The 16,079-nt window shown below is 35.1% G+C and overlaps 1 protein-coding gene across 1 annotated transcript in view; it reads right to left on the reverse strand.

Annotated features, from left to right (window-relative positions):
• LOC114645938 (metallophosphoesterase MPPED2) overlaps positions 1 to 16,079 on the reverse strand; it is a 294,515-nt gene that overhangs the window by 158,428 nt on the left and 120,008 nt on the right. The window contains exon 4 of the mRNA XM_028793865.2: positions 212 to 437. Within this exon, the coding sequence (XP_028649698.1) occupies positions 212 to 437 (226 nt within the window). The remainder of the gene's footprint in view (positions 1 to 211; positions 438 to 16,079) is intronic.

Here is a 16,079-nt window from a genome sequence, read left to right on the forward strand (position 1 = left end):
AGTAACAAAAAAAAACATGTTGCCAAATTGCCTGTGATACTGAAAGAACCTTTATATTTATATCATGTTAATGAAATAGTTCAACTTCTGTAGACAAAAAATCTTCTCTTTTAAACTACCTGCATGCACAGCATTTTAACAAAAACTGACAGTAACTGAAACAGCAGCTGACAAGAGTTAGAGTTAAAAGAAAAAAAAAATCTGCACTCACCATGGTGCCCCATATATTCGAAATCCTTTGACTGTCACCTCAGAGTCTTGTAGATATAAACAGTTCGACAGGAGTGACTGAACATTGTCAAAGTCCTCTGGTTTCAACTTTGACACTGAAGGAAAGCGATAGTAATCCTGCTTTACCAGGTCTGCCATGAAGTCCTTATCAAAAGTCAGTTCATGATTTCCAGCAATTACAATTTTAAATTCATAAGGAAGGTTTCCTGAAAAAAAGGAGCCAAATAATGTTATCCTGCAAAAAATGAAATCTAAACATATACATTTTATGCAATAAAAAACACCAGAAAAGTAATAATCCTAAGATGTATTAAAAAAAAATCCAATTTTTTTTTAGTGATAGTCTATTATGCATTCCATTAGTGAGCAGTAAAAAAGTCTTAAAAAAATGGATGTCAGCCACATTAAAATTTAAAAATTAATATTTTAATGTTGATGAACCTGTTTGCTATAAACATGCTCAAGTGCATTTACTGTAGTGTCTGAAGACTTCAGGATTGCTAGACTGCTTTTCTAATCAAAAAAATAGTCATTCTTTCTGACTGACCAATTATGTATAATACAACTGCATTACTTAAATCTCTCTATTATAAAAAAAAATCTTGGAAGGTTGGAAGGTGACGAGACGTGATTTTCTCAGAGAGACACTTTCACGTCCCGCAAGACAAGTCTTGCAGAGCAGGTTAGAGATAATGGAAGTACGAAAATTCGAAAGTCTCAAAAAAAGGATAGTAAAGATTGTATTAGTGCAAACAAATGGAAATTGTTACTCGGTGAAATAACGGAACAGCGAAAAGAGATCAAATATATTGTTTGGATTTAAATTTTAAGTTGGACACTTGTAGATTGTCTAATTCATTTTGATATCAGGGAAAAAAAGAGTAGTGTTTCTTCACAATGAAGAGGCATATCTGCGAGAATTAAAAGATTTGTTGTTTGGTGAAAGTGAAATCCCACGAAAGAAATCATTTCTCATTTGTGTGAATGCTACTGTCATACACATTTCTTGTAGAGAGAAAGAAACGATATTCACTCATGGGCAGTTATACGTTGCGTTGTCACGATGTAATTCCAAATGGAATCAAAATTCAATGCGATATTGATGAAAAGCTAAAAGCGAAAAGAGATTGAATATATGGACATAGGTGATATGACAGAAGTGTGCCGCGCGAGATGCAGATCACATGGCATGGCAGCAGCAGCAAGCCAGCAGCTGATCCAACAAAGAGGAGGTTTAGAATAAAATCAGAAAAAAAAAAAAAGGTTTTCGGAGGAGCGACCATGTCTCCTTAGGGTGTGTACAGCCCCCCTCTTTACAACACGAGAGGCAGAGACGTGAAGTGAACAATTTTGCGCCATTTAGTGAAGTGAACAATTTTGCACCTTTTTAATCAATTCTTCTTCCTCTTCACCAAACAGCTCGGTCGTGCACATCCTTGCCAAATCATGCCCTTTACCTTCTGATCTATCCACCTTTTCTTTGGTCTCCATCACTTTTTCTTCCCATGGACTTCCATTACCATCTTTCTTTTGCCCACATATTCAATGTCTCTCCTCATCACATGTCCATACCAATTCAACCTACTTTCCTGTACTTTCTTAGACATCTCTCACAGTTTTGTTGTACATCTGATTGTCTCATTTCTTGTTCTGTAACTCCACAAAACCATCTCAGCATTCTCATTTCTTCCACATCTAACTTCTTCTGTACTCCCTTTTCTGCCCACATCTAGCCTCCATATACACCATATATACTGTACTCACGTATAAGTCAGGTCTTGAAACCAGAAAAATAAACCATAAAATCAGACCCTGACTTATACACCCGTTCAAAAATACAACACTTCATTTTTTTTTTACATCTTCTTGCTTCCTCCAATTTCGCACCAGTTTCTCAGACACATCGAATTTTGTTGCAGCAGCACAGTTACTAATTTCTTTTGCCACTTCAATGACTTTTAATTTAAAACCAACTTCATATTTTCTTCTGATCAAACGCTCCATTGTAGATAAGGGATGCTGTTACAATAACGGTGTATGAGGGTGTGAGATACAAAAAAAAACACAAAACAGGGCAAACGTCGCTTTGGAAATAATTTTGGTATTACCGTGTGGTCATGTAGGCACAATAGATAGAAAAAAAGGCAGTGTTCTCTGTGGTTACTGTCTCAGGTACAGAAGCGTATTAGGGCCATGGAGAAGAAAAAAAAAATACGCACACAGTGAAAAAAAACTAAATATGCACAATGAAGAAAAAAACAAAGTATATGTCGAGAATTAAGTTGAGGAGAGGAAGAGAGGAAGCCAGCTTAAGAAGCACATACCGAGTAACGTGTGAGGGAACACTTTACACAAAGCATTTAATGTGCTACATTACTAATGACGGGGTTTGAGAAAATGTAGTAAATTAAACATTGATTTTTGTTGTAAATGACGTTTACGAAGTTCTACTTTAATGACAAAATAAATTACGAGAATAAAGTCATAAATGTAGAGATTAAAGTGGAAATGCTAAGAATAAAGTCGGCATATTCTTCACTGTATCTGTATTTTTTTATATTTTCTGTGGCCCTAATATGCTTACGTACTCAGGTGGGTGTTAGCATATCATAATCTCTTGGACAAATAGTGCGAGTTTTCCGCATTCGACTTATAAAACCGACATTATAAAATACCGGAAATTATACGGTAAAATCGAGCCCTGACTTATCCGCGGGAGAAATTAAACGCGTGTATATACAATAATTGCTGCTTTTACCACTATTTTAAAAACCTTACTTTTAACCTTTGCCTTAATTCTTCAAACACACAATACTTCTGATCCCTTCTTCCAAATGTTCCATCCACACAGCACTCTGTGTGTTAGCTCTGCATCTAGTTTTCCATCTCGGGTTACCAATGATCCTAGATATTTAAATTTATCCACTCTTTTTAATAGCTCTCCCTGCAGGCTAATTTCTGAATCCTGATAATCATTAAACCTCATATATTCTGTCTTCTTTCTATTTATCTTCAACCCTCTATCTTCCAAAGCCCTTCTCTATTCTTCCAACTTCCTCTCCATTTCCTGTTTTCTGCTGCTACACATTGTTATCTATAAAAAGGTGGATTGGTCTTTTATCCCATGACTCAATACATCTATAACCAGATCAAAGAGATAAGGACTTTAAGAAGATCCCTAGTGCAGACATACACTAACTGGGATCTTGTCCGTTACCTCAACACTGATTTTAGCCAGAGTCTTCAATCCCTCACACATATCCTGTACAATCCTCACATACTTCTCTGGTATGTCTTTTTTCTCTCATGCAACTCCAGACCTCCTGATGTGGTACTCTCTAATAACCCTCAAACATTTCTGTCTTTCTTGATGCTCCTTTATGAGTGATCTCAATGCAAAGATTGCATCAGTTGTCGCTCACTCTGGCATAAACCACCCCTATGATGGTCTCTTCCTTAAGCTTTCTCTCTATAGCCTTTTCCCAAATTATTATTGCGTGACTTTAGTTTAATCCCTCTTAAACTAATAACGAAATCAGGTCCTGTCTCACTCATTGTTCTTTATCGTCCCCCAAAATACAATGCATCCTTCTTATCCGATCTGATTGAACTTTTGACCCACCTAAGCTCTTACTCTCAGAGAATTATCCTTCTTGGTGATTTCAACATCCATATTGACACCCCCACATCTAAAATGAAAATGAATTCCTGTCCTTACTGGACTGTTTTGACTTGACACAACATGTTGATTTTCCAACCCATTCTGGCGGTCATATATTGGACCTGATCTGCACTTCTGGACTATCTGTTGCCAACATTTATAGCACTGATTTGGGACTCTCTGACCATAAAGCAGTATTTTTCACTATCTCATTACCACTCCCACCTCTTACCTGTAAACGACAAATTTCTTACAGAAACCTTAAAAATATCTGTCCCTCTATCCTTTCTTGATCCATTTCTGATCTTTTACTGTCTGCACCTATTCCATCAACACTAGATAGTTTTGTTGACCACTATAACTCAGCCCTTCACTCAGCATTAGATAAAACAGCTCCTTTAAAACATAAGGAGGTTTCCTTTAAACGCTCAGCTCCTTGGTATAACTCAGAATTGCGATCTATGAAAGCAGCTGGCCGACGCCTTGAGAGAATGTCACGTAAGACTGGCCTCACCGTGCACATCCAGGCTTTCTCTGACCACCAAAGAGCTTACAGAGAAGCACTAACTTCTGCCAAGAACACCCATTATGGCAGAATAATAGAAAGTGGCCATGATAACCCAAGGGTTTTGTTCTCTGTAGTTAATAAACTAATCGAACCCGCATCTGGTCCAACTACCTCTTCTACTGAAGTCTGTGAGGAATTCCTCCACTTTTTCCGTAACAAAATTAAAGATCTAAATAATTCAACTAACATAAATATATCATCTGTTTATATCTCTCCCTGTTTTCCCACTCCATCCAGCTCCTTCTCTAAGTTCTCACCAGTCACTTCTGCGTTTGTTAATAACCTGCTTTGTAAGATGAGGCCGACTACTTGTGTACTGGACCCCATCCCCACCACACTACTTAAATCCTGCCTTCATGCCATAATCCTGACTGTTACAACAATAATAAACTCATCCCTTGACACTGGCTCCATGCCGCTCACTTTTAAAATTGCTTCTGTAAACCCAATGTTAAAAAAGTCTGGCCTTGATGCTGACAATCTTAACAATTTCCGGCCTATTTCCCAATTACCTTTCCTGTCGAAAGTTCTTGGGCGTGTTGTAGCTTCCCAACTCACCAAATACCTAACCTCTAATAATTTGATGGAACCCTTTCAGTCTGGTTTCAGGGCGCGGCACAGCTGTGAAACTGCTCTGCTACGGGTAACCAATGATTTGCTTATGGCAGCAGACTCTGGACAAACTAGCATATTAATTCTGTTAGACCTCAGTGCAGCATTTGACACTGTTAGACATGACATCCTACTGTCCAGAATGGAGAACATGCTGGGTATCTCTGGCACTGCCCTCCAGTGGTTCAAGTCCTATCTGACTGATAGGCAAGAGTTTGTTAGTCTTGGCAACAGCAGATCCAACTCCGTGCCAGTCACACAAGGAGTCCCTCAGGGCTCTATCCTCGGTCCTCTGCTTTTCTGTATTTATATGCTTCCCCTTGGCCATATTATCCGTAGTTATGGATTGGGTTATCATTTTTATGCAGATGATACTCAGCTCTACTTCAATGTTAAAAGTGGAACTTCATCAGAGCTTTCTCAGCTCACAACCTGCCTTAGTGAAATTAAAACCTGGATGGAGCAGAACTCTTTAAAATTAAATTGCAATAAAACTGAACTCCTGCAAATTGGGACTAAAATGCAACTTAATAAAATGAGCTCCTTCCCAGTCCATCTTGGCAGTGATCTCATCAGACCTGCCTCTACTGTAAAAAATCTTGGTGTCATTTTTGATTCCTCCCTCTCTTATTCCGCCCACATAAATCACATTAAGAAACTTTCTTACTTTCACCTCCGTAACATATCCCGTGTTCGCTCCTTCCTCTCCTTCTCTAATGCTGAGAAACTTGTCCATGCTTTTATCACATCCCGCATCGATTATTGTAATTCCCTACTGGCAGGTGCCCCTTCTAATCTTATATCACAGCTCCAGCTTATTCAAAACTCAGCTGCAAGAGTCCTTACTCGAACCAACAGCAGCGAGTACATCACAACCATCCTGCTCCGTCTTCACTGGCTCCCTGTGTCCTACAGAATCGAATATAAAATCCTACTAATAACCTACAAAGCTTTAAATAACCTCGCGCCAAACTACATCAGTGACCTTCTCCATCACTATGTGCCTGCCCGCCCACTAAGGTCCTCTGATTTTGGTAATCTTGTTGTGCCCCTCACTAATCTACACTCCATGGGTGACAGGGCCTTCAGCTGTATAGCGCCCAGACTCTGGAATGACCTACCGAAATTAATCAGGTCAGCTGACTCCATGAATTCTTTTAAAAAACAACTCAAAACTCATCTGTTCAGGAAGGCTTTTAGCTCTACTTGACTTTATTACCTTTCTCTCAGTTTACTTCTCTGTCAAGATGCTCATGTAACCTGTATGTGTGTGTGCTAGACCATCAATTATGTTGTCTGTTTTTTTTTTCAGAATTTACTGTCTTAATCTTCTTTATTATTTATCTGGTTTGTACAATGCTATATACTGTATATTCTGACGTTCTTTATTATATTCTGTAAGTGCCTTGAGCATGGGAAAGGCGCTATATAAATAAAATGTATTATTAAATGTATTATTATAGTTTCCAAAATCCTGAATTTCGTCCTTCTCCTTATAAGTAGGTACTATTGCACTGTTACGCCACTCATATTTCAGTAATATACAGTAGCATAAAATACTTGTTACTTAAAATACAGGTATATCCATTAAGTAGTTGCTCAACTATCAATTAAGTAAACTAGTATTGGCATTCATAAATATCAAAAAACAATGGAATGTTTGAAATTTAATATTTGGAAGAGATGGTGATCCTCATTGTATAACAACAAAAGAGGTTTAGAATGTTGGAGGGGAGATTTCAGCATAAGGTTTTATAAAGAATGATATCATCATAAACTACCTCATTTATCTTGGCATGTGCACATTTTAAATTTATTCGGACATTTTCTGTCTTTACTAAATGTAAGGATTCAAACATTATTAAATTTGTACTCTTGAAATAGTGAATTACAAGATAATTCCAAATACTGTATTTCCATTTAAACAAACTCTTCAAAGCTGTCTAGTTTGTCAGTGAACCTATTGGTTAGGTTCATAATATTTGCTATTTTAAGATTTATATTTGCATGCTTAGCTGGTTAAAAATATTACTAAAGAGTAATATTTAATTGATTAGTCAAATTAGTTCAAATTTTAAATGTCAGAAACTCACAGTGCTTAAGTTTTTCAAATCTGTCCTTTTTAATACAATTGCCCAACTTAAAAGCTTGCTGTGTTAAATCCAACTGGTTAGTTTTACTTTACTCCTTTGTTTCAGAACTCCTGTTAACCAACCTTTGTTTTGTTGTTTTCAAGGTTTCTTCCTTGAGCAACCAGACTTTGTTGTTACTTATGCCTCTGCATTAATCCAGAATTTGAAAATTATTTGGGCTGCTGTTACCTGTACTCAATAAATTTATAACTGTGAGATGCAATTACATTCTTCAGTATACCATCCAAATATGTGTGTGCTTCACACATATGCCTTCAAAAGCCAAATAAATGACATTAATTCAGTGCTTGCAGATCCATATTTAGAATAAAGTATGTTGTATTAATTGTCCTACTAACTGTATGTTTTGGCGATCACACGTTTATGTTAACACAGTACACGTCATATTAATAGGGAGAAGTGCATTGTGCTACAAGGCTTTGAAAAATTATATTTTATTTTGGAATTAACAAAAGAAACAACTCTTGTAATGGACAGTGCAGATAAGTCAAATAGTGACTTCATTTCATTTCATCGTACATCAATGCTTAATTGCTACAACTGTTGTCTGCATTGACAGTCTTCCCATTTCCCACAGTCCTATATGCATAACTGTGGATGTGAGTAAGTCGCACTCCAGCATGACCGTGAACTGTATACACACCGGTTAGAAAATGTACAGATACTTGGATTGATGGATATCTCTGGAAGTGCTCATTACATTCCAAGAATTAATGCAAAGCATTTGTTCATTTATCGAGGCTGTGAAGGACACTATTTTAAAGAAATTAATCTTATTACTTTTCTCTTAAAAATGCGTAACATACAAGTTAAATGATAAAATCTCATTTGATTGGTAACATTACTTCGCACTCAAAACAAGCACAATTCTGTTTCTTAATTAATTCAATAATGGAGTAAAAGTTTCAACAACTTGAGAGGGCCAGATAACTTAAATGGGCAACTTGGCCCTTTTTCTCCCTGACACTTGACCTCTGCTGTTTTTCTTTCCAACATGTGTTGATGTGGTTCTATATCACCACAACTGTGAGCCATTTTTAGAGGTAGTTTTTGCTGTGTATTATTGTGTTTCCAAAATAATGTGTCTACTTGCAGTAATACCAATACTGTTGAAGAGCCGGTACTGTTATGTTTTCACAACTTTAGTATCCAATTTGTACCAAAATAATGGTTCTTGTGATATCCTTAACTGCATATACTACTGGAATTAAATATGAACATCTGCTTAACAGTTTATTCCTAAACAGTAAACCAAATAATTCCATATCGTAACAATTTGACTGTCAATATATCTATTTATCCATTATTTGTCATTATGCAATTCTCCATAATGATGTCACTTAGAATGACCTGCCATGCCTCTAGAGATAATTAACATTATTTGTTAATTGTAAGGACTTCACCCAACATAAAAAGTAATCCTGCTACTCTTTTTTATAAATATTAAGCTTTAAAGTTCATATTGCAAATACACATTTAGAAATATTAATAAAATATAGCGAAGTGTTCTAGACTAAAAAAATATTAAATGCAGTATTACTGCATTAGGGACAAATTCGTCAGATGTCTAGACATTTATCATTAATATGTATGATTTTAGTGCAGGAAAACTGAGTCGCTTGAGCTTGTTTTATAAACTACAGTACTCCATGAACAATAATAATTCTTTATGAAAAATAAAAATAATTTTTTATCTATGTCTGACATAATTAAGTATAATATTTTAGGGTGAACTACACTTTGGCTTTCACCGGAATCATCAAATTATTTTGGAGCTCTGAAAATCTAGTGCAAGATATTTTGACCAGAATATATGTTAACACACCCTCTTTAATGAATAGAACAGCTGCCAGATCTAATGTTTTGTGCCAGCTTTCATTTGCAGTTAGATCTTTCAATAAATTATTAAGGAACTTCTTATAAATTCAGCCCTGTATTAAAAATGCAGCAAGCTCCACTATGGTCACTGTTTCAACAGTAACACCCTGGCTTGTCTTCAGCCTTAGAAATTGAATATCTGACAGAAATAATTTGATTATATAGATAAATTGCTTGTCCATTTTAAACCTCATATTATAAGATGATGCTAGTGACCTATAACTAAGACAGATCAGAAACATTATTGTCTCTGTGATTTTAGGATTTTTAAATTTTGCTACATTTAAGTATAGGTACTGTAGCTCTTATACAAAACTCAGAATCTTGTATCACAAACAGATCTTTGCACTCCACAATAGTAAAGAATTTTTGGAAGTGTTCAAGCGCATATATTTAAATAGATAGTAGGAGATATTTAAATGGAACAAAAAAGTTTAAAATATTTACTTAAAGAATACAAAATCAGCCTATCAAAAACAATGAGTAACCACAATACTGTGCAAATACGAAACAAATTATTTCTTGACAATATGACCCATTTGCTCCAGTCCTGAAGGACAGTACAGGGATCATCCGTCTTAGTTGTTCTAAACTTGTATTAAAGAACCCGTCTGATCAAGAAAATTAAAAGCTTTTCATAAGGAGGCCTTTGGTTTGACAACAGAAAACCAGTAATTAAGCTAGTAAATCATACTAGGTTATGTTATTTGGGGGTGGGTGGATAGGGTTGGGACGGATTAACACAAGCTCATTCCTTTCAGATACTAGAGCCAAGAGCTAAACTTTGTTTACTTACTGTATATAAACTTGATATCCTATTTTCAAATAAAATGCAAAATTCTGCTCATGTATACCTTACATTTTAAAAATTCAAAGCAAAATTCTAAATGAACCAAAAAACGGGCTACTTGTTGATTTTTGCTAGTAATGTTTCTCCATCATGCAAGAAAAAACTTTTAACGTTCATGATCTTGGTGGTCTCGCTTCTCAAATTATCACAGGCTAACTTTTCCCATTTATATGAGTTTTCCTATTGGCAATCTTCATGCTATGTTTTATGAAATAAACAAATACAGTTTCTGCAGCTTATATCAATTAGACCCAAGGTAACATCCATCTGTCCATTTTCTATGCATTGAAATACATTTGGCAATTTTGTAAAATTTCTTTTTAATAATAGATTTTACAATAGACTACACACAATACTTCTGGCATATATTTAGAGGTGTGCCTAGAGGTTTTATTACTCTTAAAATTCTAATACCAAAAAACATTCACTCCAAAAACACATTTAAGCAAGGCAACAATATTTTGCTTGTGAACTTACTCCAGTATGAATGAGTTGACATTCAGAATGGTTGCAGTTTTATTCAAACTTTAATTACAGATGTAAAGTGATAAAGAAATATACTTTTCAGGAACAAAGATACTGATGTTCATTTTAAAACTGTGTTAATACTCCTACTTACTATGGGAATTTTCCTCTGTTAAATGTAATGAGGAAGCGTATCTTAATCTATAGTGTCTTGTATTATTGGAGTAAGGGAATTCAATTGGCTCCAGACTGTATTCACTCTTCCCCAATAATGAGGACACCACAGAGATCAAGGTGACAATGAGACTGCATGTAGCAAAATAGTAGCAGATCTTACAAAGTGGGTTAGTGATAATCACCCAACCCAAATATCAGAAACAAAATGACTCAATATGAAAAATAAACAGAGACACATTTTGGTCACTATTAGGGCAGCAACAATGGAAATGGTAAGAAACTTCAGATTCCTCAGGTTATGAATATCTAATTACCTTTCCAGTACCAACAACACTGAGATCATACTTCAAACCGCATAAGCGCACTTCTGCTTTTTGCAGCATCTGAGAAAATATAGCATGAACAAGATGATACACATAAATTTTTAACCTATGTACATTTTTAACCTATGTACCAGAGGAAGTATATAGACTGATGACAATCATGTTTTATGATAAGACAAACAAAACAAATAAATTATGATTTACCAAACAAATTGTATTGCTTTTTAAACGGTGTGCAAAACGTTTTCTGTTTGTTTGTTTTGTTCAACATTTTTGTCACACTGACACTAAGAGAAAAATTTAAATAAGAATTTCAATGTACTTGTTACATATACAACTAGTTAAATTTTAACATAAAAAGGCAGATTAACTATCAATTTTAAACCATCAAGGTTGTTACTGTATATCTAAGAAATAAATTATGTTAATACACACAGTATAGCAAACTTACATTGCCAATGGCAACTTTAGGTTTTTCCTTTGGAAAAAAATCACTAGACTAGGCAAAACTCTGTGCTATGGCAGATCTCTGCAAATACTTTCCATCTCTGCAAATACACCGAAAAGAAATCAACAGGCAAACAGATCAATTGACTGATATATTTTTCAAAACCAAAAGGCAACAACAGATTGCTTACCTAAGATCTTACTCAAGACCCTGGAACTGTATGTCAAAGGGTAGTAAGTACAGGCATATCTTTATGTATAACTAGGGGGCTTCGCCCTCTGCTCGCTTCGCTCGCCAACCCCCCTATTTGGTTTTCCGGATACACACTTTTTTTTCTTTGAATTGTTGCTATTTCATTAGTTTCACTTTTATTTCAGAACTTCTGTAAAAACAATATTTGTAATATTGCGAGTCCCAATATGCTGAATCTTTTTAATGAGGTCAGGATAGGTTTCTCTGTTTGGAATTTCAGCACAGACAAAACGATCTACATCATCAGCAGTTAATTTTTTTTTACAAAGTAAAAAAGTAAGTACAGTTCTGCATTGGACTCCTGTCTGTAAAGTCGTGCTATTTTCCTCTCACAGTTCCAAAAGTACATGGGGTTACCAAGGTGATACCCCAGCTTTTGTCTAGGTTTTTGTACAAGGGCTAGACAGAACGTTTTTGACTCCTGGGTTAAATTTAGGTTTTTAAATAAGCAGACAGATAAATATATATACATTAACAAAGTAACCAATAAATGCATGTGCGGTAAACTCCGTTTTTGAAATTCTCAAGATTCTTTATTTGTCACATGCATAGTTATACAGGACAACACGCAGTGAAATGCATCCTGATCTGCTTATCAAAAACTCTGCAAAGTTAGAAGAATATCAGGTAGATTAACAAAAAGTCATAGATTGAAAGATAACAGTATAGTAGAACATAATAAATAAGTACAATTATGTGAATAAAGTAGAATTAAGCGTTAAGGTGCAATAGTGTAGTAATTATTGTGCAAAACCAAAGTTAGACTGGTGCATAGTTAAATGAGGCAGTTTGTTTGTTTGCGCTACTGCGATCTTTACTTTTTTATATTTTCTAATTTTCCTACTTTCATATCCTTTATACCTGCATTATTGTCAATCTTTAATTTAATATTGTTTTTTGTATCAGTAAGGTGCTGCTGGAGTATGTGAATTTCCCTTGGGATTAATAAAGTATCTATCTATCTATCTATCTTAACAGAAAGTAATTTTCATCTACTGGACATTATGGAACAGCATAGTTTACTTTACGGAAAAATAATCACAAAAATATTCTGTGAACCTGAAAGCTGATCCTCAGCTTCTTGTCTTTACAGATACCATATTAAAAAACAATAGTTCAGATAACTATTGGCTAAATTTTTACTTGCATATCACTATTGACCAGTTACTAATAAAGAAAAGGAAAAAAAAAAAACACAGACACACAATAGTGAACTCGGAATCTTAATGAGAATGATCTAAAACACAGGAATAGGACCAATACAAATAGCCTAAAAGTGTGAATACAGTAATTTTTTACTCATTTTCATAGACAAACAAAACCTATAATTTATGAGGCTGCATACACAGTTCAAAAGGCTGTATAATTAAACAAAAAAATCTAGCTAACTGCACAGATTTACTTCAAATGAACAAAATGATGTGAATTAAAATGTGTAGATAGTGTGACACTTCAGGACCATGTCAGACTATTCTGATACAGTCTTCATGGAATTTAGGTTTACAGGCAACAAATACTAAAAACAAACACACAAACCAAAAATCATCATTATGCTTTCATTATACACCATGCGACTATCAAAAAGAGAAGAGAAAAGAAAAAAAAAAACAACTATAGAACTATATACAGACTCATGTGAAGGTGTGTCAGGAAAAGGGTATCACCAAAACTGCACAGTGCACAGGACAACGAAAGGTCCCATATCAGTTCTACAGGAGTGGTAGTATATATTTTATATTTTAGGAGCACCTGAAGTACCATTAAACTGTAGAAGGTGTTCTAGCCTGGTGTCTCAAGTAGCAAAATTAGGGTTTCAAGGCTGGACTGGAAGTTAGCCCATAAATGTGTCCTTGAAATCAACATCCCATAGAGTTGCCACCGGAGGGACACTACACTGCGCGAGCAGTGAAATCACCCCCCTCCAGCCTCCGTCCAGCCACCGCTTGCAGCGTCCGCAGGCCGAAGATGACGGAGCGGCAGTTACTGAGGCGCATGCGTCGCAGCTGTGGCCCCGTTCGTATGTCACAGGTTGAATGTCTGTAACCTGGGAACTACCTGTATTTATTCTTGATGTCCATGGCTTTATTCTAAGTGTGGAGGGTTACCACAAGAGCTAACCTACATTTCACATTAGCTATACACAAGATATAAAATTTTTGATTTACAGAACTTGGCAAAATCAACTTCTTAGCTCTATATTACAAGCAAACAAATAACAGAATGATGTACATTTATTATAGGTGAGAAACACCAAGTCTCAAAGAGTTATGTTAATTCTTTAATTTCACTTGATTATTTCATAGTCCATCAACCTCAGGGCACGAACAAACCAGGGCAATGTGGAGAAAAAAATTAACACAAAGTAGGAGAAAAACAAAATAGGTATAATAAAAAATATAAAACGTTGTGATTCCTAAAAAATGCACATTAACAATGCTAAACAATTTATTATGGGTTCTTATTTGTAGTTCAAAATAGTAGGAGGACTGTAGAATCACTTATCAACCCCTGAAAATCATAAGGAAATGCAAATGAATGTAAAAATTGCAAATGAATGCCTGCAGGTTTTCTGGTACCCAACCCCAAATTTCCTCCATCTTGTATGTCTTATCAGAAATTATCAGATCAGATATCTACAAAATAATTACTTAAGAAACATTGGATGTATATTATGGAGTTCTGCTTTTCCACACAACACAGACGTTTTAAATGCTTCAGTTAAAAAAAAAATCAAAAGAAAAAAATGACTTAAAAAGAAAAATGACAAGGCAGCATTCAAAAGTCAAGCTCCCTCCATTCTTATAGAATTATACTGGCTTTTCTACTCTTGTGTTTTTCACATGCAACACTTTAAATGGAGTTTTATATCATAACTCCTTAGAAATCCAATTAAAAAAAGCCATCTCTCAATTTCAAAAACCTATGGCATTCCCTAACTATATCACAGATCCATTTACATGGTGCTTTTTTAGCGTGCCAAACACAATCACAGGCTACAATTGGCTTAGCTCATATTGGAGTTTGCAGGAGTAAATGCTGCTGAATGCAATTATTGCAAACCAACTCTATTTCCTCTGCTCAGAAGGGAATTTTCTGAGGGCATTTTATTGCTATCAAACTTTGTTTCAAAAAGCGTCAATACGAATTCCAATTCACCCTCCCCTTTCCCTCTTTTGCTTTCAATAACACCAGACTTGCAGAAACCCAGATGGAACAGATCCATCTATAATTTATTTGTTATAAATATTATTTAGTCTATCAAGAATGAACTGGTCAGGAAATGAGGGCAGTTACATTAAAACACATTGTTTTTCAGATTCTAAAGATAAAACGTGCTAAAAAAAGCGGTTTTCCTCTTATTCAACACAGTGTAATTAAAAAATGTAGTTCAAGCTCTCACAATGCATGTTGAAGTTACATACTGATAGAAAAAAAAAAACTGGAAAACAAATTTGCATTACTCTCACAAAAGAATTATGTTTCAGGACACTATAACAAGATTTACTAAATCCCTGTGGTTTTTAAGAAAAATAAAAAGGAATAATTAATTTTAATATCCTGCTTATAACAAGTCCGAAAAATAATATATACAATAAAAATATATAATAATACATTTAATTTACATAGCACTTTTCCCATGCTAAACAAACACACACACGCATGCACGCACGCACGCACGCACACACACACACACACACATACAGAGAGAGAGGGCACTAGGGACTGATCATGCTGTTAACATTTAACACAGACCATTCACCTCTCTTTTTCTGTTGTATGTGAGTTATTACCTAACTATAGAAGTTGCAGGTTATAAATTTCAGTTTATAATTTGTCACTTAAAATGAAGGGCAAGACTCAAACAAACATAAGCAACCCTGCCACTAAAAGAAAGAAAATCCAAACCTGTTATGTATGAAAACAAACACAAACCTAAATTATCTTAATCAAGATTATTTTTGTTATCAGTTTTAGATAAAATCAGGCTCCCTGTGACCAGAAAATGAAAAATAAAATAGGTGGGGCTTTAAGATAAAATCTGTGCAGATAAATATTGGGTTTTTAGGTTGACAGATAAGGATGGATTTTAGGGTTCTCATTAGGTCCAGGTGTGGGGTTAGGCATTTATTAAAAGGCTAATTTTGGTATCTTGCAGGTCCAAAGTTAATTTTTCACAGTTATGGTATACATTATTCTGGATATTGTATTCATATGTGAAGCACTTTTTATATAATAAGAAAAAAAAAAAACTGCAAGAACAGGCACAGTATAACACTACAATTACCAGAGTCTACGAAAAAACTCGTAGATCCGTCCCACCTTAAATCGCTTTACACTCTCCATCAGCGTCTTTTGTCCTGTAAATGTGCGATAAGCAGCAAGCAGGTGAAAGCTGCCGTCGCTGTACTTTGTATATAAGAGCCAGATCGAATGTCATTTACTTATTAACCTTTATTTATT

The sequence above is a fragment of the Erpetoichthys calabaricus genome, chromosome 2 (assembly GCF_900747795.2).
Source record: "Erpetoichthys calabaricus chromosome 2, fErpCal1.3, whole genome shotgun sequence".
NCBI classification, from domain to species: Eukaryota; Metazoa; Chordata; class Cladistia; order Polypteriformes; family Polypteridae; genus Erpetoichthys; species Erpetoichthys calabaricus.